Here is a 25434-nt window from a genome sequence, read left to right as displayed (position 1 = left end):
TGACTGATATGTGGATATGTATACTGTATATACTGTATAACTGTAACATGTTAATATGTGCATTAGACCCTTATTTAAGAAGTTGTTAAGATATGTAGGATTTATTCGATGAAGCTAAAAAGATTATGTTGCATATATATAAATGTAAGTATGTGTTGTAGCTTTTAATATTTAATACTGTGGTGCTTGTGTAACGTTACATTAATTTTCTAAAAAATATATATTCTGTGTGTTGATTTTAATATTTAACCAAGTTTCAACAACTGTTTGTCCGGAAGAAATTCTAAAAATGCTAAGATTGACCTTTGGAAAATGAACAATTGATTATGTTTTGGTGGTGATCCAAGTCTGCAACTCATAGACTATAATCATTTTTGCTATAACCACAGATCTAACAGATAAAGAGACAATACTAAAATCTGAGAGGTCATCTCATCAAAAAACTCACTTTACATTTGAATGATGGAAAAACACCCACATAAAACTGCAACAAGCCAGGAAATGATTCAGTGTTAGTCAAGATTTGCAGTCTTTTAGTAGCCTCTAGTTTTACAGCGGTTATTGGTGATTTCTCTTGAGATGCTGGAAGATAAAGTTAAGTTAAATGCATTACGTTAAGTAGCCTCTGCCATGCAGCCTTGCTTATGCAAATGCAAACTTTCTAGTACGTAACATAAGAAGTCAGTAAGAAGTGACAAATGAGGAGATACATGTTTATCATCACTGAGAGGTACTGTATGCCATGTTTTTCTTATGAGGTGGTGTATAGTATAAAAGCTACAATAAAAGTCAAGAACAGCAATCACACTGTGTCACTTTGTGGTCAATACTGAATCTGCTGTATGCCAGTTTGTTAAGTGAGTACAGCATCTTTCGTATGGAACAGCACGATCTGTCCGACTCTGACTATGATTCTCACTCAAAGTAAAATGTATTACTTACATTTTATGTAATACACAATACCAGAACAAGTAGTGTGACCCGCCAACAAGCCCCCGCTCAGAATTTGAGTGTGGATGCGGCATCTCGTCTTGGTGGTTTAAGGGGCTTGATAACAGAAAGAACCTCTTTGGCGTACTGGCTGTGGTGCAGACCGGCATCCCGCAGGGCCTGCTCAACCCGCACTCTTGGATCAGCCACAATCTGGAAAACAGATGTGAAAAAAATTCCCCACAATAAATAATACATTTCCAGCTGTTTCATACTAGATAGCGCCCACTATCTTAACATTGTGTGTCTTTATGGTTTGCTACACATTTAATACTTGAAACCAGATTAATCACTAATCCTTCATGGTTTGGTATTAGAGGAGAAGATTTGCACAGTTTGACAATCATTAGTCATCGCCTGTGTTACACAATAACCAAATTCTAACCTGTTCTCTACCATAATGACAAAACCTCACAGACACACAGACGAAAGTACAAGGACTCACTGGGTGGCCTTGAGATCAGGGCAGTGTATAAAGGTCTCTGAGATGAGGACAAACATTGTTTGATCTATGAGTCAGCTTGTATAATTCTCCTGCACTGCATGGGTCAGTGGTCAGTTTCACCTAAGATGAAACTAAACACACGGTAAACATCTGAACATCAGACTGGGGGAAAGAGGCCTTTGCAGGCTCATCATATGTAGAGCAGAGATAAGGAATATGGGACAAATGACCATGCAGCTGTGGAGCTTTTGTAATCAAACAAAACTAAAGGTTATAGGGGGTTAGATGTTATCATGCCTCACCTGTGTGTCCGTGTACGTGTTAATACTATAGAGAGGCTGTTGGAGCTCTAACTCCTTTACATTCAAGTGTCGACTCCTCCAAGCCTCTGTATCTGCCATCATCCTCTCCGGGTCTGCCTCTGCCACCACTCCAATCTAATAAATAGGAAGAAAAAACATTTAATATTGTGGTAACATACAACTGTCTTCTTACTTAATGCCATAGGGTGGCAGTGATGCCTCGACTCAAATGAGGACGAGTGCAAGTCTTCCCTTGAGGATCATTTCAACTGACAGAGAAAATCAGAGTGGCCGAAAAGGTTAAGAGCAGATAACGATCCACCTGGTGTCTGAGAACTTCCAGACGATGCTGTTTCTCTTCTTCTTCTCTCTGCCGTTCAAGCTCCTGCGCCGCTCTCTCCTCCCTTCGCCGCTGCAACATATCTGCCCGAAACTGCACCCTAGAGGGAGCACAGAGGGTGTGGACATCAGACCTAAACAGCCCCTCTCTCCCTCTGCCGCTGCCACAACCAACATTACCTATCACTCCTGACACAGCAGACCTGCAGGCTGCGGAGGGGTTTATGGAGCCCATCACCTGTTTTTATCTCTTTCTCAGCCCCCCGTGAGTCAACACCATTATCTGGTACTAATACCAGTCTCTGTGAGTGTCTGCAGAGAAATGCTAAGCAAATCACACCGAACAGGATATGTTATAAAAGCAGAACCCTTTGTTCTCAAAGAGTAACTTAACAGCTAAAATGCACTGCCCTCTCTGGGTGAAACAGGGATGCACTCTACATCACTGCAGCACTAGAGGCTAGCAAAAACAAGGTTTTCAGCTGCTGCTAGGTTGGTTGAATAAATAGCTCTAAGGTTGTTAAAAACATCTTATTCCACACTTTCTGCACACTTTTCTGCCATCATCACATATATTAACTGCACTAATATTTCCATTTAGTTAGAACATTGTTTGGCTGCACAAAATGTCAACAGGTGCTGCTTGTTAATGGGCGTAAAGGTAAAATGAATCCTCAGATACATTGTTTGATGTCGCCAGTCTGTGATATTCATAGTAATGCAGTTCAAAAAAGGAAAAAAAATCAAAGCAGCAGAGGCTGAGATATCCTGACTTTTAGTCCCTTGTGCAGGTCAACCTCCAAAAAGGCTTGATCCTAATTACACTTCCTAAAATGCAACATCTTTTTTTTATTAAAGCCTCCCCGCCATGTAAAAGCTCAGATAACCTTGTTGACATCAACAGGGTTATTTTCTAAGACAAAGTTTGGAAAATTCCTGTAGAACAACAGATGACTATTGCTATGACCAGTAAATTGATTTGTTCCCATGTACATCAATGGAGCGCTCTGTTAATAATTGTAATGTAGCTGTTCATCATTGCAAGAGTTAAGTAAGCTTGATGTTGGATATATGAATAGAAAACATAAATATGTATTTGTAAGATCTCTGTAATTGTAAGTGGTTGTAAGCCGAGAAGAAAAAAAGGTAAATGCACGGCATGTAATGTTTGCTAATGGATGGGAATAATGGATGGATGGGGATTTTGAGGGTTCTGGATTCTCTTTTAGCATCTCTTTTAGCGACTGTTTGAAAACTCAAGGTCCTATGTTGCAACACTCACCTCTCTTTATCCCGCCGTGCCTGCTCTTCCATAACGCTCCTCAGGTAAGCAAGTCTCTCTTGATCCCTCTGCTCCAGCAGCTCCATCCTCTTCTTCTGCTTTAAATAAAACTGCCTGACCTGGGGGGGAAACAGCAATTTACAAAGAATAGCAACAAAAAGTTAACAACTGCCACAAGAACAGTAGCCACACTCCCACTAATTTGACTCAGACAGAACTCTTAAGATCATCATGTCCTATTGATTGTGACAGAGCAGGAATCAGATAAGTGTAAATAGAGGGAATGAGATGATATTTCAATGTCTGACAGACTATTGTGCTAAATTATATGGAATCCATTGCAGCCTAAATGCTCTCATTAATCAGAGAGTGTCTCAGGGTGCCCATGCTCTTCTAGCAGACCCCTGAGGAGAGAGTTAATTAAACAGTCAGACACACACAGACACACATACATTGTGGTATTGTTGTACCTGTGAGGACAATAACTAAATTGAATGATCAGAATACCCAGATAATTGTAACCACATATGCTTTCAATTTGATTTCCATGTTTGCCTACAATTAAGTCCTTCAAACAACTTGAAGCGAGTGTAATCATGATATGGTATGGTAATATGGTTATATTTTATACAGCGCTCCCCATGTCTCAAAAGAAAATATTTTTTTATTCACCTCAGGCAAGCAAGTTATTTAAAAGTGGCCACAGGTTTGGGTCAGCTTTGTATTATTTTCTGCGAGAAGTCATTCAAAAACGTACTCTTACCCACACCAGAAGGTTTCAGCATGAGCTGACGGGACACATATTATTTGGTGCTTTTGAGAAGTACTTTCGTTTCTGTGAAATCATTGCTATTTGTTAGCCCACTGTTTGGGACCCAGCTGAGCCAATATGACTCTTGCTTACTTTTTTTCCACTTTTGAGGCAATTTTCTCAGCACTGAAAACATCCATCTAAACGTAACCCATCTCCACCTATTGTCCATTATGATATACAGCAGATCATTCCCGCTGAGGACGGTTCTGTGTTTTTTGATTGGCCGAGTCCTCTCCATTTTGAGCTGGCTGAGCGCATCTTAAGTGGGCTAGCTGCTTGATAAAGAAGCAAAGGAATTTATAGCACAGCTGTAAATCATCTTGTTTTTTTCCCTCAAGATAATAAACTGGCACGCACAAGATAGTTAGTTATGCACACCACATATGGATGCTGTGAGGACAGAATTTAAAAATGGCACACACCATGTACCATGTACTACCTTTGAAGGAGATCTCCGAGACAATCGTAATTTCAGACAACATTCAGTCACATTTTTACAAATGTTGTATGTCTCCCTGATAGCATAGAAAATGCAAGTCATCATACAAATCATACAAAAGCTTGCACACATTCATTTGCATTAGGCAGAGATATTAAGCAAGTGCTGCAGGAAGAAAGGGACACGTTGACAGTGATGGTTGTGTTGAGGGCCTGTTTACTTTTTCTCTCTGCTGTGCTCTGATGGCCGACTCCTTCTCCTGCTCCCTCTTTAACCTCGCCTCTTCCTCCTCTTGTTGTCTGGCAGCTATGACTGCCTCCAGCTTCGCCACCTCCTCCTGCTGCGCCCGCCACTGCCGCAGCTACAAACACAGATGCAAATACACACCAGGGAGAAACAAAAAGCAGGTTATTGGCCATCAACAGCTGTCTTGAAAGAATCACTCACATGGAGACAACCAGCTGGGCCCCGCTGCCATGGTGCCAAAGTGTGGCATGAACTTCAGAAGAGGCGTCAAAGCTGCTTTTCACACTTTGTGTCACCTCAGGACTTATCAAATCATTGAATCATAAAGAAACCCTTGTGTTTGAGCACTTACAAACAGAACTTATTCTAGTGAGGAGAGTACTGTACAGCTACTCAGGTCAGGTATTATAAACAGTTCCAAAAAGTATTTAAAAAAAAATTTTCCCCTGGATATCCATCCAACTTTTAGATAGCAGAGATTCTGAGCCTTATTCAAAAAGTGTATCTCCAAAGTTTCAGCTTTATATGAACAAAGAAAAGCAACTTAATGACTGAATGATTTTTGTCTCATTATCCAACTGAGTTTAAAGGGTTTTTGTAAAAATATGAACATGAGTAAAACACATGTTAACTATGGTAATCACCAAACATGGAGATGCAATCACTCGACAAAACATTGACAAATGTTTCTCTCCTAAAATTCTGTTCACATGTTTGCAGAGAGAGCAATCATCACTCGGCAATCTAGATATGTGGAAACAGACGGTCTAAACTTATCACACATACACACACACACACACACACACACAAGTCCAACATTTGCTGGAGAGTGAGTGACAGGTTCGTTATGCAGCAGCCTCTCGGTGGTGTGCCGGGTATTAAAGTGTTGCATTCCGACCGGGCAGACAGATTCACAGATCTATCAGAGGAGAACGTAGGAATCCCTGAAGGAATGAACTGCAAATTAACATGGTCTCACACACATTAGCACCAGCACTATCATCAAGTCAGTCATTCTTGATGTCTGCAGCAGCTGTGTGAGAGTGGACTCAAAACAATCCAGCATCTGATCCAGTTCCATTTGACAGCGCTGAAGCTGGAAATACAACAGGCTTCTTCTTTAGAGATCAAAATGTTCTCTTGTGTGGACATTTTTATGACCTGAAGAGCAATCCAGAGCAGTGACAGTGAGGTAATAATGACAGTGACAGCCTTGTGTCAATACACCCCTGATTCCATAACAGTTGGCACGCTGTGTAAAACCCAAATAAAAACAGAATGGAATCATTTGCAAACAAACTGTGTTTACCAACAAGGGTTTTATGAGGTGTTCCTGAGCCCATGTCGTTGCATCCTTCAGGCAATCATGTGTTCACAAAGTGGTGAACCTCGCTCCATCCTCCCTTGTGAACGACTGAGCCTTTCCAGGATGCTCCTTTCATACATAATCATGATACTATCACATGTTACCAATCAACCTGTTTACCTGTGGGATGTTCCACACAGGTGTTTTTTGAGCATTTCACAACTTTCCCAGTCTTTGTCGCTTCTGTCCCGACTGTCTGAAACGCGTTGCTGCATCAGATTCAGAATAAGCAGATATTTACAAAAATCAATGAAGCTAATGAGGTAAAGGATTAATTATATTGCCTTTGTACTGTTTTCAATTGACTCTATGTCAAAAAGGATTAGCAAATGATCACATTCTGTTTTATTTAGTTTTTACGCAGCGTCCCAACTCTCTTAGAATGAGGGTTGTATTTATGCTTCTACAGATGCTGTGAAAAACTGTTTTCCAGCAGTCTTGCACAGTCCATTTGTCCTGTTTTTGCTTTTAGCATGTAATGTACACCCGTTGGTGTTGGTGTTTACTCCAATATTGCCTTGTGCAATATAATCTTGTGCTTGTGAAAGGTCACAGGAATGATTCCAGTGACTACCTGAGTTGCCCCGAGTAAAACACCAGACCTCCACAGAACCTCAATAACACGTTCAAGTTTCGACATAGATTGAAAAGATGTCTACTAAAATGCGCCAGTGGACATCGTGGACATCTTGTCTTGCAACATTATTTTTAGCCTTAGGAAAAAAAGTACCTCTGGAATCTAAAATATCTGTGATATTTTTTGTCAATGTAGTGCATATACAGGGTTTAAATGCATTTTAAATTATTCATATTTCACTGTGTCCTTGTGGGCTAGGGCTAACCTAGAAGCTGACCATTACAGTAATTACAACAGCCCTGGTTTGAGTCCAGCAAGGGACCTTTGTTGTATGTCATTCTCCATATTTCTCTTTCTCTCCCTCTGAAAATAAACATAAAGAAGCTTTGTTTTTAATAATGCAGAAAAACAAGCTCACAGATAAGATCCCTGCACGTTCGATGCTTGGGACCTTGAGAGATGGGCTGTGTAAACAATTTTATGGGTGGGCTTGTACAGCACATTTTTAGACACAGAAACTAACATGTGACAGATAACACTGCCTTTGTTATTTCCCATTTTTTCTCATAAACCAACAAGTTCAAAGTTCGGTTGCAGTGGTCACCGCAGGTCACAGAGCGATCTGAAATGTGTCTTTATAGCTTAGATCCACTATGAACACTGAAGAACCACAGTGGCTGGATGTATTTTGTATGTCTTTCTTGTTTAGGCAGAGATGAAAAGGCCTTTTAGGGAGCACAAAGAGAATAAAATGGTCATTATGTACAGTCTACAGTAATTTGTCACTGGAATCTCATTTTCTGTGAATTCAAAGGGAAATGGGACTCCATCCTTTTTCATGGCAGCACAAAATGACTGCAGAGATGTCAGAATAACAAAAGAATGATAGCCTTTTTATCTGCACACTGCAGCCTGCTCGAAGCCTTTGTTAATACAACTGTACAGTTATCGTGATGTCTTCTGTCAGGGGGCGTTGCAGCAGCCATCAAATTTTCAATTGCAGGTCATCTAACGACAAACTTTCAACATACACCAAATGAGGGAAACACATTCAGCATGAACTCGTGCAAAACTGCAAAGCTTCAGCCTGTATCTTTGCTGCGAATTAGAGCAGCAAACTGGAGAGAATGAGCGGAGAATATTTAAGAACAGCACCACTCCTCCATATGTGGGACCACTCAACTGAGTCACATTAATGACACATGAGATTTGCTGAATCTTTAAAGTGACAAGAACTAATGTCCATTAAGAAATGGGAAAAATTAAAACTATGTCATTATCTTTGTACTTCCACAGCTAGCACAATAAGAATTTTCCTGTGGTCCATATCAAGCACATCAATTTGCAGTGGAAAAATTATACACATATGAGCAATTAACTGCTCAGAGAGTTGTCAGCTGAGACACCGTGTGGCCCACACACCATCTCAGCTACTGAGACTCTGTCGCGTCCGTTCAGGCACCAGAGGGATGAAGAGCTGTACTTTAACACTCAGTGACGGGGGATCTGCTAACACACAGTGCCCTAGAGAATACATTGATTACTGTAGCAGGGGCACACAGATCATCTAGGCATAAATTAATCTGTAACCGTGCTGTTTGTTTTGCAAAGTACTCAAGAGAGCATGAAATGGAAGAATTAGCTTTCGGAATAAAAGAAAAAAACATCTTCTGAAAACCTGCCTTCGTTTGATCGTTGTGTCACTTGTCCTATTGGCCTGCTCATTCCTCTCCCACCTGAGCATGTTGCAACAATCTGCCATCCCTCCAGGCTTTATTTACTCATGTGGAAAACACAATCGCTCATCAAAGATGCCTGGGAGTGAGATATAAGTGGGAGGCAAAACTAAAGCAAGGACAGAATAAAAGGCTTGGAAAGAACAGTAACACAGAGAACAATGCCAGCTAATTACAGCAGCCAGAACACTGCAGAACAAACAGCTGATGATTTGAGAAAAAGAGTCTCAAAAGTCTGTCTTTCAGTGATAAATTAGAATGGAATAAGCCACATCTCATGCATGAAATGTTAACTAGTTATCTTAATCATCCATTTCATTTTACTTTTCACAATAAACACATCTACAGTTCTTGTACTGCACATCACATCCAGAGCTCCCTCTGAAACTGAACAACCGCTATGTGATCAGTAATGTCATCTGAGTCCACGCACATGAATCCAGCCAGTCATCTTTGCATGGCCAATCTGTGGTTCTCAAGAAGCTGCTGTGGTCTGTGTGACAGCCCTGCCCTTTCCAAAACAGGGGTACACGGTAACTCTGAAATCAATTACCCTGGATTTTTTCCACTACACGTCCCTCAGACGAGAGCTGGCAGCACACAGCCATGCTCCTTATAATGAGGAAAGAGCCAGACCAGCACTGACCAAAAATCATCCAATATATGCTCTCATCTGGGTCCATGGAGGCACAGAGAAGATGGGACGTGGAGGGTGGCTATTTGCATAACCACAGCTAGAAAATATGACAAGTCAGTAAGTAAGCCCACTGCCTCAGACGACAAGCACCATTACAGTAGTCCTTTACGTATCTTCTTAATCTATTTTAAAAATGCTGTTTGCAACATTGATAGAGGCAGTTGCAAGAGGGTCTCTGTTAAATGAATTCATTTACATCATTGCGATGAAGTATCATCTAGACCACTGGTTCCAGCATACCTCCACAGCCTTATTCAATGAGCTCAAGTACCACTTTACTGGCACCACTCAAATGTTATGCATGCATTATTACCTGGATGCTATTTTATACTATCAATTATATAAAAGTGGATGGTTACTATTTATTTTCATAAATATTACCTTAAGACATTTTAACCATTTATCATCTTTTAGCTATTTGAATTGTTTATCCATTATTGTGAGCTTTCAGCCAACTATTTGACATGTTTATTAATGATTTTGTGCTATTTTATCTTTTTTATTCATTCATTTTCATTATATCTATCATTTATTTGTTTATCCATTACTTAAAGCTACCTATTTGAAAATGTTTGAAATGTTTACCTTACTTTTATTTAACTATAGAAGTTATTTATCTATACTTCTAGCTATTGCAACTGTTTATTCATTGCTTTAAGTGAACAATTTAAACTTTTCTACTCGCTTGCTAACTAGTTTTCACAAACTCTCAATTGCAATAGATGGCGTTAATGTGTTATAACTGATTCAAGTGGGCAGCTGACTGGTCCCCACCAAAATTACACCCATTTGTAATCCAATTTGGCTGTTTTTTTTCCTCCAAATATTCACAGATATGTGAATATATCTTTTAATCAAATTGCACTCTTTTTTTGGGTTTGAGATTAGCTGTGCTGACTAGTTGAGCTTTCCACATAACCTCTGGCAACTGCTCAATCATATACATACAAAACAAAGTTAAACAATCGAAGATGAACCCTTCCAGCTACATTGCGCAAGTGTTCTACTAAATCACATCCCACCATATAGCACACAAAATAAAAACAGAACAAGATAAAAAAACAATGATAAAATTTGGAGTGTAGAAAGGGAGTTGATCTCAAGAGGGGAGAGAGAGTTGCTTGGGTCAGAGGGAGCAGCTGCAGAAAACAAAGCGCTAAAGAGCAGATGCACCAGGAGGAGAATCCATCTTGTCTCACTGCTGTGTCACTGTGCTGCGATGATAAAGGCAGCGGAAAGAAAGATTGGATGCAAACTGGCGTCCATCTGAGCCTCCACACAAACTCAAATATGTGCACATGCACTGGATAGACAAACAAGAAGACAAAAAACAAAAAACGGAGATGTGGGAAAGCCAAAATGAAAGTAGCTGAGTAATTTTATTTTTCTTATTACCTCAGAGAACCATGAAAACACAGCTCAGAAATGTGTTTGCCATTGTCGGAGACGTTTAGTGTATGTCTTACTGCAGGTTTACCTATACTGGAAGTCAAAGGCCCCTGTTGTTATCAAAAATACATTTAAAAGGACACACATGCATGCATACATACATGCACGCATACATACATGTATACATACATACTGCTGTCTTGAATAGCATTTTCCATCATTTAAAAAACCTGTGATGTTTTTTCCTAACACACCTCTATCATGCAACAGCCTAAAATAGCTCCATTCTGACAGAACTAAATGTGAAGGGATAATTGCCCTTGAATTTGCTTCTTCACTTACACCTGTAGTAAAAGACAGAACACAGCGAACGATTAAGTGAAAAGAGTCCAATCAAATGCAGTGATCAGCTGCGTAATAAAAGAGAGGTAGGAGAAAAACTACAAGTCCTGTCATGTATTATGTTCCTCAGAGTGAAAAAATCTGCAAGCTGTTGACAGATTAAAACAGACTTTCACTGAGGCAAATACATTATTTGATGTTTTTCAAAGATACTTATGGCAATAGGGAAATAACACATTAATATTATCTTTTAAGACATGGGTCTCTGGCCAAGTAATTCTCTTACAGTGAGACAGATTGAACATTAAAGGGAATAAAAACCTCCAGTTTTTAAGTATATACACTTCAAAGCTACAACATGCCCTTCTCTCTCTTCCACCTTGTACACTGCTCTGCATGTTTAGTAGAGTACTGCCACTTGAGGTTGTACTCCTTGGCTACAGTACCTTTCTTCTTGAAGATGAGGCAGGAAGTGTTCGTATTCAACTGCAAATAACCAATTGTTGCCAGTTCGACCTTTGTTTTAGGTTTAGAGGGTGGTTGGTGGCAAGCATTAGGTATGCAGCAGTAAATCAGAGTGTTTATGTTTACATGTTTGGACAGTTAGGCGCAGCTTGTAAGTAAAGTGGCAGTTTTTGTGACACAGTTTTGTAGCCTTGGGAGAAAATTAAATGCTGACACAAAAATCAAAGGCAGGGGAAAATCTAAATTTGGAAAAATGATTGTAATGTATTTGCAAGCCGATTGTAAAAATGTATTCTAAGCATGTGTGTGGGCGTGGGCGTGTGTTTGTGTGTGTATGTGTGTGTGTGTGTGTGCGCGCGCTTTGAGACAATGTCTGAAGTGGAATATATTATAATCAGCACCCCAATATTTGCAGAAAAGTGTTTATCCAAACAACATTTGAACATTTAAGTGTGACACAGATGTAAAATCAACTACTGTGCAAGTCAGGCAGTACAGGGAGTGCCCACAGTGACAAGAAGAGAGACTGTCATATATTATTGTGTTCCCATAGTCCCAACAAGAGGACCTGAGAGAAGATCCCAGCAGGAGGCATATTAGTATGTTAGTTCACAACATACCTGGCTTGAATATGTGCAAATGATGTAAAAGTGCATTTGCAAAGTCCCCAACAGTTCTTGTGTCTTAAAATATGTATTAGGACGTAATATGGGCTGGTGTCCCTGCAGAGTAGCATTATATGTCCACAAGAAACTAAATCTGGGGAGATTCAAGATGCAAGTGAAATGAGAACAAACTCCAGGAAGCAAACCTTGGACCTTGTTCCTGCAAGGCAACAGTGCAAAAAAAAAAAAACAGCATTCTGCTCCTTGTTTGGTGATATGTCCTGTTATGTGACAGAATTAGACGGCCCACATGATGCCCCACACCAACCCTACCTCAGTACATGAGAGTGTCTTGTTATCTAATCAGCCACAGGACATGAGCGCCATTTTTTTAAAAACTGGCAGGCCAAGCAAATTCAATTTGTACAGCACTGCACCAACAACACATGGATTTGTTCACATGAGTAATTTGTTTGTTGTGTGAATGCGAACTAGCACCCCTCAGAGACAGCAACATCATGTTTGCAAGACCATCCTTATTAGCTTGTTTGCATTCACAGCCCATCCCATGTGGCAGCTAAAGCGAGCAATGCTGTCAGGCAGCCTGCCGTAGTATGCGGTCTCGTCAGCAGATATACTGTACACAAGAAGGCAGTCAGACACTGCTGCCTGTCTGGTCGCTCACATGTCTCTTCAACAACTGTCACAACTACACATGTGATAGCTGGAAAAAGACACAGGAAAACGTTATCATGCTAAGTATATACTGGAAACATGCACAATTCTGTCCACTCCATCAGCAGATGTGGGTGAGTGTGCCTTATAAATAAGAATGATAGTAGACCACAGAGAGCTCATACTGGGTAAGCATCAGGACAATGAACAAGTATAGTTATACATTCACTTCATGCAGGGATTTAATATGGGTTGGGGGCAGAGAACTGTAGCATGATTGCTAACATAAAAAGGGCCATCTCATTCAATGGGAAATGTTCCTGAAATGTGACAGCTCCCGCTGTGAAGGTATGCCAGACTCTAACCTTCTCCCTGAGATGCGAGCAGATGTCCTGCTGGTGCTGGCGGTCTCTGTGGAGCTCCAGCTCCTCCTGGTGGGCATGTCTCGCCTCCTGCAGGGTGACCAGGGCTTTGGCCAGAAGCTCCTCCTGGTCCCGCTGCCACTGCTGGGTCACCGCTTTCAGCTGTGCCTGGGTGAAGCGCTGCCAGTCCCCTGCGCGTTCATGCTCCATCTGGCAGAACAACATGCATGGAGTAGCCATTGTTTGCACATGGGATGGGGTGACGCAAAGACATTACTGACTGTCTTCACTGGTCAAGCATATAAGTTATTCTTACAAGCACTAAACAAAAACCATATGAAGAACACAGTGTGCAAGTTGAAATACTGCAGCCAAAATGGCAACACTTGTATTTCACATAGTGTTGTAGCAAACTGATGACATGCAAACAGAAATCCAAAAACACCCCGACATGATATACTGTATATAATCATGGCAGCAGGACCATAGGGAAAACTCTGTGTCAGATCTAGCTTCGCTGGTGTATAAAATGGTCCCTCTCTCCTGGCTGTGAAATGTCCTGAAGGAAAACAGTTCCTTTCTGTGTGAGGGATCCCTGTAGCTATTCATCATTGTGTCAGCGCTCACAGAGGCTGCATCACTTGGCTGCTTCACTGGAACAGAGGGAATGATATTCATCTATGAGCTAATAGCGGCTAACTGACGGTGGGATGGCATTAGACGGCTGACTGGTTTTATTGAAAATGAGTGAGCTGACAGACCTGCCAACGGAACAGAAGTGCCAGAGGCAGTCAAGCAAACCCTGTTTATTAATGCACAACTTTACAACTTGAGGAAGATCCACCCTTTGTTCTTCACTTTCTCTTGCCCTCTCCTTCACTATCCTCTCCTTTCTTGTGTTGTTAAAGGTGAGTGACAATGAACACAGTATGTGTGTGCATGCATGTTTGCACTTGACACGCAATGTGTGCAAACACACATTTGCCACTTTTGCCAACACATTACATACAGTATATGTGTGGGCGCATCCACCGCACTGTGTCTGCAGTGCACACTTAAAGTGGCACGACACTTAGTTTAGCTGCATCCACACTCCCTTTGCGGAGTGCTGTCTCCACGAGGATTGAGCCATACAAAGGAGGAAATAACAATGGCTTCCCGGATAGCGTCAGAATAGGTGAGAGATATGAATTACTACTAACACTGCCATGCCACATTAAAAGGGCATTACTATGAATTCCTGCTTGTACTCTTCTGGCCTTGTTATGAAAGAGCATCAAAGAGTAAGTCATAATAGACAATAAAGAGCCCCATCCAGTAGAGGGAGATGTCCACTCTGAGCTACATGGAGTATCACCACCTGATGGTGGTGAAACTGAGACTGGTTTTTACTTTAGGTCAGCAAAGGGAATACAGAAAACAGCTGACACCTGCTGATATGCAATGTTGCAAGAAATTATTTTTGTCAAACATTTTAGGATTAAGAAAGCAAAATGAGTAAATGTCACTAACGTAAATCTCTAAACCCCTTTCCATCTACTGTACTGTCCCTCGGATGATTCTCTTCGAAATCAAAGAGAGAAACTGAAAGGACAATCTCACATAAGCAATATGTTTACAAAACATAAAGTAAAACTCCTACTTCTCTCTCTCTCAAACGTCTCTTCTCAATCTTAATCAAAATGGGAAAAGGCTCAAAACAGAAGATTCTGCAAGCAACTGAAGAGAGCATAAGAGCTGATTTATCACCAAGGCTCTTCTATTGTTACACTGCACAGACCCTTTAACTGTGGTAATATGTCACAACTGCAATCTAGTTATGTAACAGAGCTGTTGTATCTTGCATTAGAATTTAACGAAGATGGACAAAAGCAACAGAAAATGATGCAATCAGCCTGAAATAATTGCACACAGATGGAACTAATTGGCAGGTGAGCAAAATATTAATGTTCAAACAGGAACAGCTTTTAACACTCTGAAGTAAAAAACAAAAACAAAAAACATAAGCTCAGGGCTGAGATGTTGACTCTATAGAAACGATTCTGCAATTAAAGTGCTAACTATAGAATTTCCAATCCACCCATATTTCTCCAAGAGCAATGGGAATTATTCTTCACACAACAAATACAAGGGAGATGTCTGCCCAAAGCAGACTGCTGCCAAACAGACAGGATTCCTATTTTCACTTTATTTATGAGAGAGCCAAAGTTCAACAGCACAGAGCTCACTTCAAGTCGGGGACCATCTTTTGAGCTCACTGGATACCAATCAATGTCATGCTTCTTCACTTAGGTTCAGAAAATGGAAAAAAGCCTCTATAAAATCAAGATTTGATACACTATCAGAATAGCATTTATGCACTTAATCAGTGGGGTTCAGTCCGCAGTTTACACTGATTATCCACTGTATGTAAGCCAGCCTAATTATGACTAATAGCTGTGTTAGGTGGAGTCAGTACTACATCAACTCTGGATCTGTTTCTGTGGTGAAGAGGGTGAGGAGACACACATCTATACCCCTCGCACTCTCCCCCTCTACTCCCCACGAAGGCTGAACGATCACAGCTCTAAATGCAGCACCCAGCTGGAACTGATATGAGGACAGGTCGCTGGGTGCGGGTGAGGGAGAGGAGCGAGGCTGGCGGTTGTCATGGCGATGCTGGGCGGTGGCGTGAGCCAGTCGTCCACACGGGGTGACATGGCACATCCTGCAGTGTGCTGAGCGGATCATTGTCCAGGCTTATCTGTGTGTCTGTCCACTCGGTTCAGGCTACTGAGCTGCATTGATCGGGGAGCTGGGGACTCATACTGCAGGGATGCTTCACACTGGGGGAGGGACTTACATTTACAGATGGGTGTGTGTGTGTGTGTGTCAAAGTGCATCTATATACAGTAGGTGCATGTGTGTGTCAATCCACATACATTGTGTGCTGTTCAGTCATGGAGAAACATTAAAAGGGCATGGGCAGTAGTGTTCTTGAGCAAGGCACATGACCTCCAAATGCTCAGTAGTCAGCAGACCAGACTGTGCTTGTGTTTACTGTACATGCATTGCACTTCTTTTTTCTTTATTTGATAAACTTAGCTGATCTATTTAATAATGAACTAAAATCAATTTTCTTTTTCTTCAGCATGTTTTGCCAAAGTACTTACCAGCTCTTGTCTACTTTTCCCAGGGAAGAGTCTTTGCAGCATGTCCATGTAGAGTGCTCTATGGTTGGGAATGTCATGCGTGTACTGAGACAAAGTGAACTGGAAGCGTTCGTGGTCATCTGCACACCAGCCACAGAACCTGAAACAGATTCCAACCCAGAAAACACATGATAAAAAACAAAAATCCCATTAATAAATAATTAATACAATAATAAGTATAAATATAAATAACTGTATTAAACTATGTTCCCTCTCCGTTTCACTGCATTTCATTTACAGAGGGTATGTATACGAAATCCCATACTACTCACAGAAGCTATAAGTGCTATATAGCGACCAAGTGGAAATAAAAATAACGTCATGAAGTGGCTTTGAGACAGTGATATAATCAACCTCCTGGTGAGAAAGACTTGTCATGTTCAACAGCTAGCTTCCGGGGGGGTGAAGTGACAGTGCCTCTATACGCTGTCGATGTCCTGCTGAGCTTTACATATTTCATCTTGATCTGCCGGTCTGTCCTCATACAGTTATTACATATTAGCTGCAAAAATCGCTTCAGATTTTTCATTTAATCGATGTGGAACCACTTAGCAATTATGCAAAGAAGCAAAGTTGAACTTCGGCTGTCCTCAAGCCTACCTGTTCGTTCTATGCAGCTGGTCTTGGAGACTTTGCAGCCTGCTCTGGTACCTCTGTGACAGCGAGTGGAAGGCCTGGATCAGGGAGTCCTTCAGCTCTGGGTAAGGGCAGGCTGAATCCAACACCTCCTCTGGAACGGTTTCTACGATCACCAGATTATCTGAAGAACCAGTGCGATATTTCTGCAGAGGAAAAAATGGCCATCCTTGAGATTTAGAATGTAACGTTTAGACATTTGCCTTAGTGATGCACTGCAGTGATCACTTCTTATGCTCAAATGTAAGCTATAATACAGAGCGGAAAATGGTGATTTGCTGAAACAGAAGAAAGATATTTAGAACTAGCAGCGATAAACTTACCTCCAAGCCAAGGCCAATTATCTCCTTCTCCAAGGCCAGGTAGTCTGCTTGAAGATTTGCATTTATGTTGTCTTGCTGGTCTTTAACAAAGTTTATCTGGAGATTAGAGGACATTGCCACACAAAGTAGCCAAACTCAAACTTATTTCTTGCAGGGGAATCAAACTGGCAAGTACGAACTGTCACCTTACTATCAAATGGACTAAATTGTTTTGGGCAACAGGAGTTCCACGTCTTGCCCTGACTATCCAGAAATTCCTCTAATGTCAATAATGCTTTGAAAAAGACTCTTCTTACAGCTACAAATCTGGGACCGTAGGGATACACAGAGCAGATTATTGGCTGCAACACTTTCTTCCTTCTTGTTATGCTATGTCTGCTCAAATCAACAGTACTGGTTGAACTCAGGTCCCCCCTGTTCTCTCAGGAACTTGATCCAAAAACATTTGTCAGAGAGTGATTCAGTAATAGCAAGTAATCACTGCTTTTTTTCCAAGATGTTGGAGGAAGGAGGATAACAGCTAGTTAGAAATGGAGACAATACTTTTCAAAATAATTAGGCCTATTTCTCTACTCTGCTACAGAAAAGGACCATAGAGATTTGAATTGAAATTGAAGTAGCTATCTGTATTTACACAAATAGCAAAAGGAGTAATCACATTCAAGATATGTTTCAAAAATTGTAAGGATTGGAGACAATGTGGAAGAACAGTGGGAGGGAAAACAACACAGACTGTGTTAAACAATTCAAAAAGTAAGTGCAATGGAAGAAATCAGTTCTTTCAATTTGTAACATGTACCAGCTCCTCTGTCCTTTAAGGCAACACATTTTTTCTTCACCCAGCCCTCTCAGTGTAGACATGTATCTCAGTTTCCACTAGTCTGTTTTCCAGCACCTTGTTGTTGGCCCTCACAGAGTGATCACATGCCACCAGCACCCTTATTGCCCAAGCATGACTACAGACTTGACTGCAGACTACAGCTGTGATTAGATGCTTGTCAATTGGTGTTTTGCACACTCAGTCTGCACACGGAGTTCAGCACTTCAGTCTCAACAGGGGCAATGTTGCATCTCCTTCTGTATGTCATCAGATGTAACATACTGTACATTGTTTATGATGATGACAAAATGATTAAACCATATTTTAGTTTCCACTTCTTTCATATGACTGAGCAAGCATTCAAACAATTTGGCATTGAAAGGAAACAGGAAAAAAAATATCAAATTCATAGATCTGTTCCATGATCTAACTACTGACAAACACAGGTGAGAAGCCACCTTGTCAAAAACTAAAGATTAAGGAGAAATGCTGTTTGACCATTAGAACTGAAATAAATGGTGCAATTCTCACAGTTTCAGTTTTAATTTGACTCTTAAATTTGAATCAAAATGTTGGATGATACTGTAAACTGCCAAAACAATTCAACAATTCAGAATCTCTAACAGGCAAATTTCATACATTGTGACACCCTTTTCTACAATAGTGCTTAACTTAGTGCCCATCTTCTTCACACCCTTTGTTTTCATTTAAAACACGAAGGAATAGAAGTGTAATTATAAAGCACCTGAAAAGGATCTCTCTCTGAATGTGTTGTGAGTCAGACAGTAAAGAAACGTGGTGACATAAAAAGTAGAACAAATGGACAAAAGTTATGAAAAAAAGAAAAACACAAAAGGAGGGGTGTGCCCAAGCAATCAGGTGGCTAAGGGGGCTGTGGGCCAGCAAGAGCAGAGGGGGTCATGGGAAAGAAACAAGCATGAGTGAGCCACACAGAGGAGACAAAATGGCTGGCAGACAATTCATTCCAAGTATGGTCTGTCTTTAAAGACCCCCGCTTACTCCTTAATCTCACCATTCATCTCTAGAGCTCGCAAAAAGCCTCTGAGAGTCACAGGCAGCATTTATGACTTAGGGACTGTGGACATCTAACAAACAAGAGATTCATGGACAGTGAATGCAACACTGTGTGCAAGCTGAGACTGCCTGTTTTGGTTTGGTACCTGCAGAGACTGAGCACAGCTAAGATTCATTGTTGAAGGCTTTGAGTGTACTGACGGAATAAAACACTCTCAAATGGTTCACTAATCGCCGAGGACACGGGTTGCAAGATCAAGGATTCTCAAAAGCTGAACCATTTTACTTTTCCAGCCAGGTGCAGTAAAAGACTGTATCAATTTACTTTTCTGAGATTTAGAAATCTTGCTATTCTGCAACCTTCTACAAAGTCAGGTCTGCTAAGGCTAACTGTGGTCACAACAGTGGACACTCAGACATATCTTTATTTTATATCACACAGATACCTGTTGTATTACTTGTTCCCAGTCTGATTGATGGGCAGTGAGCTGCTGATGTTGTACTTCACCCAGCCTGAAGCACAGGTCATCCTTGAGCTGGTGAACAGGCTCCACAGTGGCTACCCTGAATGCCTCCCGCTCCTTCTCGAGGACCAGCCCTGAACCCCAACACAGACACACAAGGACACATATTAGTACAGTATTTACAAACAGCATACGCTGATGATACAGTTACTTACACTATTCAAAAACACATTATTGTTGCTTACCATAATCCTGAAGGGAGAAGATGGAAGTGTCTGTCCTACCATTTGGTCTGATCTGCTCTAGAAAATCACGGACATCGTCCTCAGCCTTCTCTCTGTGTCATGAGAGAAAGATAAAGCTATATTAAATGCAACCACATTAGATTACTTAATTTAGCTACTATTTCCACAATAATTAGATGTCCCATAAAGACAGCAAAATAATGGCATTTCCTTTAATGTTTAGAAATTCAGCTACCAAGACATTGCCAAAGTAATTTCAATTATGATCTTCTTAACCTGCATGCAAACAAGTTTTACCTGAGCAAAATAAAATACTGTTTGCTTGCTCCCCACCAGAAATCCATTACAGTTACAGTTAACTGTTAAAATCAATGGATCAATTTTCCAAGAGAATAATGAAAGCTATAAGTTGACCTACCATTCTCCTTACTGAAAACATCTGAACAACTAATCCTGGAAGAAGTCCTCTAGAAGTGCGCATTCAAAAATAATTATTTAAAAGTAGATAAGTATTACACTCAGAATATACTTTCTACATTATACAAATTGGCCAATTTGACAATAATAAATGATAAATATACCATCAGGTTGTAATTATTGATGCATTGATATGTAAGCATCACTGTAATGTTGCAGCTGGTAAAGGCACCGCTAATTGTAATTATATAGTGCTTGGTAGCATAATCTATAATAATACATCAGAATTTCTTCCATCAGAATATATTTTGTAGAAATAATCCGAATCTGCAAAGTAACTAGTAAATAAAGTTGTCAAATTGTAAGTATTAAGTAGTATTAAATGGAATTACTCAAATAAAGCACTGGTACATCAAATTATACTTAAGTATACCACTTGATTTATACAGATAAATGTACTTAGTTACTTTGCACCACTGCACACTACTGGTATGATGCAGTGAGATAGGGACTAGGTCTATCCTTGCATTTGACTATAAGGCCAATGGAGGGTGTTATTGTTTACTTCTTACTAACTGGTCCAGTGGTTGACGTGATTGTGAATGTAGGAAGAGTAACCATAGAGATAAACTTACCTGTTTTCCCTTTTGATAGGGCGGATTTTGAATCCCATGGTAATTTAAGTAGATATATGTGTAGAGAGTTGCGAGCAGTGGCACATCTTCATGACTAGGCTCATTACTGAGACTCATGCTTGTGTACATCATTAACCTTGGGTGGCTCAGACACAGTCATTACGCAGCCAAACAAGCTGCACCCCCAGAGCAAGTGCTGCCCTTCTCACTTCACAAGGCATGACACCGCTGGGGCCCCAGTACCACACTTCTGCCTCAGCATGCACGCAGAGGGGTATACCATTCAGTATACCCCTCTATCCCCACACAGCTCTAACCCCCCACTTCTCTCTGTTTCTCGCCCTGTAATTCAATGTCATCACTGCAAGCAAATCAGCTTAAATTTTTCATCTCTTCTCTTCTTGTTTTCATACATACATTTTTGTCTTTGGGCTTACTTTTGCCCCCCCCCCACAACCCCCGACTCTCTTTACAACCTATTTTTTTCATGCAGGTTCCTGTCTGGGCTCAATGGGGCTTAAGTGGAACGGTTGCGTGGTGTAATAGCAGATTCAGAAAACTGCAGCAGATAATGACAGGGAGTAATAGGGGGCTCTTACTCAGCCTTTTGCAGCCTGGGGCACTCTCTGCTCCACACCTGTCTGTGCTGCCGTAATGTGGAGCTCTCCTTGGTCGCCTTGGCTGCACAGCAAGTCTTTTGAACCTGTAAGACAAGGTTTAATGCACAGCAGGAATAAACAGTTTCCCTGGAACTGGAATACTGAAAAACTGAAACAACAAATCACTGCAGTGTTTGCTTTTAAATACACTTTAGCCATGACATTTACTTGCTCCTACAGATAATTAACTGAATCTGGACAAAGCTGATTCTAGAGTGCTTATATGCATCAATTATCTGGAACATTTTATAACATCAGAAAAGCATGAGAACTATAAAGTGAATAAATCATGATGTTGCAAGGATGGTGAAACATGAAATTAACTTTTGTATCCTGTAGTGAAGAATAAGTTGTTCCTTCCTTCTCTGCACATCAGAGATATTTTCGTACAGGCATTTGCTTTAGCGTTTATCAGCATTATTGTGTCTGTGGGAGGCTCAGAAACTGAGGTAATTCAACTGAAACAGTATCACTGTTAAAGCATGAAAGCAAAATAAACAGCAGCAAATTCAAGTAATCAAGTAGAAACATGCATGACATGCATGAGGCATGATATTAGGAGGGGTGGGGGTAAGGGGGTAGAAGTCTTAATCTCCTTTCATTTGTTTTCCTTCTCCATCAGGCAGGAACAAGGCCCTCTGTCAGAACGCTCTGAGTGCAGCGATTCATTGTCTTTTATCAGTGCTTTCATACACAGGCCACTGGCTCAGATAATTGTACAAAGGAAAATTTGACATAACTAATACATGGGTACAATTAATTTCATAGGAAATCTAAAGGAGTTAGGCTGTTGATTTATGTTGTGACTGTCTATCTGGGTGTCAAATTGCTGCTGCTGTTGTTGAAAAAGAAGTTTGAATGTACTGAGCTGGACATTAACCCTCGGGGTGACGTCCATTTTATAGTTATTGGAATCAACAGCGCACAATCTGAAAGTAGGGCTGCTCTGAAAGAAAAAGGCTAAACTGATGTCATCCCATGCCTCTTCCAGGGAATGTGTAATAGGTGATCTTAATTTGCTATATTGGCTATAACTCAGCTGAACTACAAAAACTGTGCCTGGAGCTAAACTTACATCAACTGATTTCTAGGCTAAATGCCACATAAAACAAACTATTCGTATATGCCCATATCAATCTTATATTAAATATTAAACCACAGAGTGTCCAGTCAGATTCCCATTTCCAGTGTGTCAAGAAAAGACATTTCCACCAGTTCAGAGCACTACTATTGTATTATTTGGATCAAAGTGGTGTGGAGAAAATCTATGCCGCAATTTCTTGCATTCATATCTTTTGCCACTAAGCTCTAGAATGTACATTATGCATATGACACAATTTTAAAAAAGCAAAAACAGATTCAATACATTGTTCATGTTTTTTTGGCGTACTTGCTTTTAATTTATCCTATTCTTCTACTATGTTTATTGTTATGCACCAAAATACCAAGGCAAACTCCTTGTCAGTGAAAACCTACTTGGCAGTAACCTGATTCTGATTATATCGCATTTTATATATTATCTCTTAATCCAGCCATTTCACATTTACAGTCTGATTTGAAGCTTTTCAGATCTTAATCACAACCTTGACACTACATAAACAATGTCTGGACAACATACTTTTGTTTTATGACCCACGTGAGACACCTAAGTTGAAAATCAAAGATATATTTTTATAGCAACAAGGTATGGTGCTCCTCTGCTAGTAAGACAACCATAATACAGTCACAAGTCATGTCTGTAATTCATTACAATGGTCTTGTGTAAATGTCTGGTTTTCCCTCCAGTATATCACAATGGACTGTGTTTTATACATTTCTTGCTTGCCATAGGCCATTTTAGCATGCCATAGTAGGAAAAGCATAGGTGTTAACAATGGAGATGTTTGGCATGAAATAGTCATATTATTTTGTGCAGTGTAGTATAAGTGTAGGATCATTTTGCATCAACAAAATGCTGTACAATGCATTGGGGCATGTGTACATGCCACAGACAGTAGGATTTCAGTTCCATTGTGGGAATTTTTCAGCACACTGCATCATAAATTAACTTCTTACTAAGAAGGGTAAATATAGTGCACTACTGGGAATAGCAAATAATAAGTGATTGTGCGCACAGCCCCGGACCCTAAAACTGAAGCAACTAAAAGGAATTCAGCCATCATCAAAGTTGAGCACAAGTTGTGCATTTGGTGGATGGTGGTGTTTAAAATCTGTACTTTCAGATTTTCTCTTTGGGCCAAAATATTATTTTGTGAGTATTAGTATTGGCTAAACTGTTTGGTTTTTTTCCGGATTTTTCAAATATTCATTGTTGAATATTTTTTACTCTAATGCAAGCTAGCCATATTTTTACATTTTCATACAGTGCTGCTGAGAATCTTATCAAAAGGCAAAATTTAAAGGTTTTAGTATCTGCCTAAGCTGCCAGTGCCTTCCTGGAGAGCAAAAATGATCCCATGCTTGAGGCAACTCATGGTCATTTATTTACCCTCTATCACATCACCAATAGGAGATGCTCTGAAAGCCTGCCTTTCAGCAGGGCAACCAAATGTGAACATAGCACGTCTTATCTAGGTTATGCAGAGAGCAGGGTTGGAAGGAGCCACAGGCAACCATAATGATACTAAAAGGCTTCTGCCACAGTTTACCAATTAAAACGCCGCAGGTCTAACAGCCTTATCTCCACTGCCCCGAGCATTAACTTTTTGCTCTGCTCGGAGTCAGATGACTATGAACCTCAAACTGTTTTATAGAAAACCCCAGGCAGCCAAATGAATATTCATGAAACTGGCAATGCTATTGTGTATGGCAGTGATATTACTGCTCTGCTTCATCTTGTTGGACAAACTATAAAGGTTATGCAATGCCTGTTTCATATGGAAGGAAATCCCTTTACAGTATGTGGTGTGTAAGAGAGAAGAAAGACAGGTAGACAAACAGAAAGAAATGGCGCTTTTTACTACTAATGGGGACATGCTGTTTTATCACCTCACATTAAAATCAGATTGTCAGTTCAAGCTCTTCCTGTGGTGGGACTGTTTGCTGAAAAGCATTTTATAACATAGTGTTTTTGCACATTGTTTTTCTTTTGCAGCTGAATCACCACATTATTAAATGTGAGAGGAATGGATTTTATAATAAATTGCTGTTTTAAATACAGGCATGATATTGATAGTACACAACATTTACCTGTTTTCCAATTAGATCAGACTCCAGGCGTTTGGCATCAAGAATGGCTTGTAGTCTTTTATATTCAGCTGGTTTGTACTTTGAGCTGCCAAGACCATTTTTCATCCGCAGTGTCAGTTTTTCTGCATGGATGAAAGCAAATGATATGGCTGAATTAGGATCACTGGAATTGTTGAAAATCTCATCACTTTTAATGTCTGAAGTAAAGTCTTTATGCTGACATCAGCAAAGAAAGAAGTAGAGGTAAAGACAAAGGAATAGCACCAGATGAGTGCCAACAGATTGTATGGGTAATTTAGAAATGGGGGGTACAGAGACCAAACTAACTGTGTCAGACAGTTTTTTTGAGTACTTCAGCTGTGACTCAAAGAGGCAGGTGAATAAACACAAGCAATGCTGCCTCTGAAAAGCATCAAAGACTTGACAGTGCATTCAACATGGGGACTTCAGGTCGCATCTGTTCAACAGATCAATGGACCACTATGTCACAAGTCAGCCATGTTTTCTAAACAAATTTCTGCTGACTTACCAACATCCTCTGCTGTGTAGTTTGTAACAAACTTATGCAGATTCCCTCCACTCATCACTGTAAAGCTCTATTGTCATGCACTACAGTCCCTGCAAAACATCAAACAGCAAAATCACTACATGTGAAAAATAGGTAGTGCAAAACTTGATAAAAGATTCAACCTGCATAGGTACCTGGCTTTAGTGGAGTCATTCAAATGATTAACAGGAGATTCCAAGCC

The 25434-nt window shown here is 40.4% G+C and overlaps 1 protein-coding gene across 1 annotated transcript; it reads right to left on the bottom strand.

Moving 5' to 3' along the window:
- Positions 1–999: 999 nt before the first annotated feature.
- Positions 1000–25303, bottom strand: LOC121616434 (coiled-coil domain-containing protein 148-like). The gene is made up of 14 exons (XM_041951196.1): positions 25215–25303; positions 24686–24807; positions 21437–21540; positions 19786–19877; positions 19523–19674; positions 17222–17317; positions 16863–17044; positions 16224–16362; positions 13075–13281; positions 4832–4972; positions 3359–3477; positions 2060–2177; positions 1738–1872; positions 1000–1143 (listed from the first exon to the last, which is right to left on the bottom strand). Exons 1-14 carry the CDS (start codon positions 25267–25269, stop codon positions 1000–1002), a joined length of 1806 nt encoding a protein of 601 aa, XP_041807130.1. The 5' UTR covers positions 25270–25303.
- Positions 25304–25434: the final 131 nt, after the last annotated feature.

The sequence above is a fragment of the Chelmon rostratus genome, chromosome 13 (genome assembly GCF_017976325.1).
Source record: "Chelmon rostratus isolate fCheRos1 chromosome 13, fCheRos1.pri, whole genome shotgun sequence".
NCBI classification, from domain to species: domain Eukaryota; kingdom Metazoa; phylum Chordata; class Actinopteri; order Chaetodontiformes; family Chaetodontidae; genus Chelmon; species Chelmon rostratus.
This window is presented reverse-complemented; position numbering and strand designations above follow the sequence as displayed.

What these genes read in the sequence shown, in the direction of transcription:
- LOC121616434 (XM_041951196.1), bottom strand. Translation starts at nt 25,269, where the DNA reads ATGAGTGGAGGGAATCTGCATAAGTTTGTTACAAACTACACAGCAGAG. An exon ending in CCCAGGCTGCAAAAGGCTGA is followed by an intron (nt 19,878 to 21,436) that starts GTAAGAGCCCCC and finishes CTCATGACACAG; the next exon opens with AGAGAAGGCTGAGGACGATG. An exon ending in ACACGTACACGGACACACAG is followed by an intron (nt 1,144 to 1,737) that starts GTGAGGCATGAT and finishes TCTGTTTTCCAG; the next exon opens with ATTGTGGCTGATCCAAGAGT.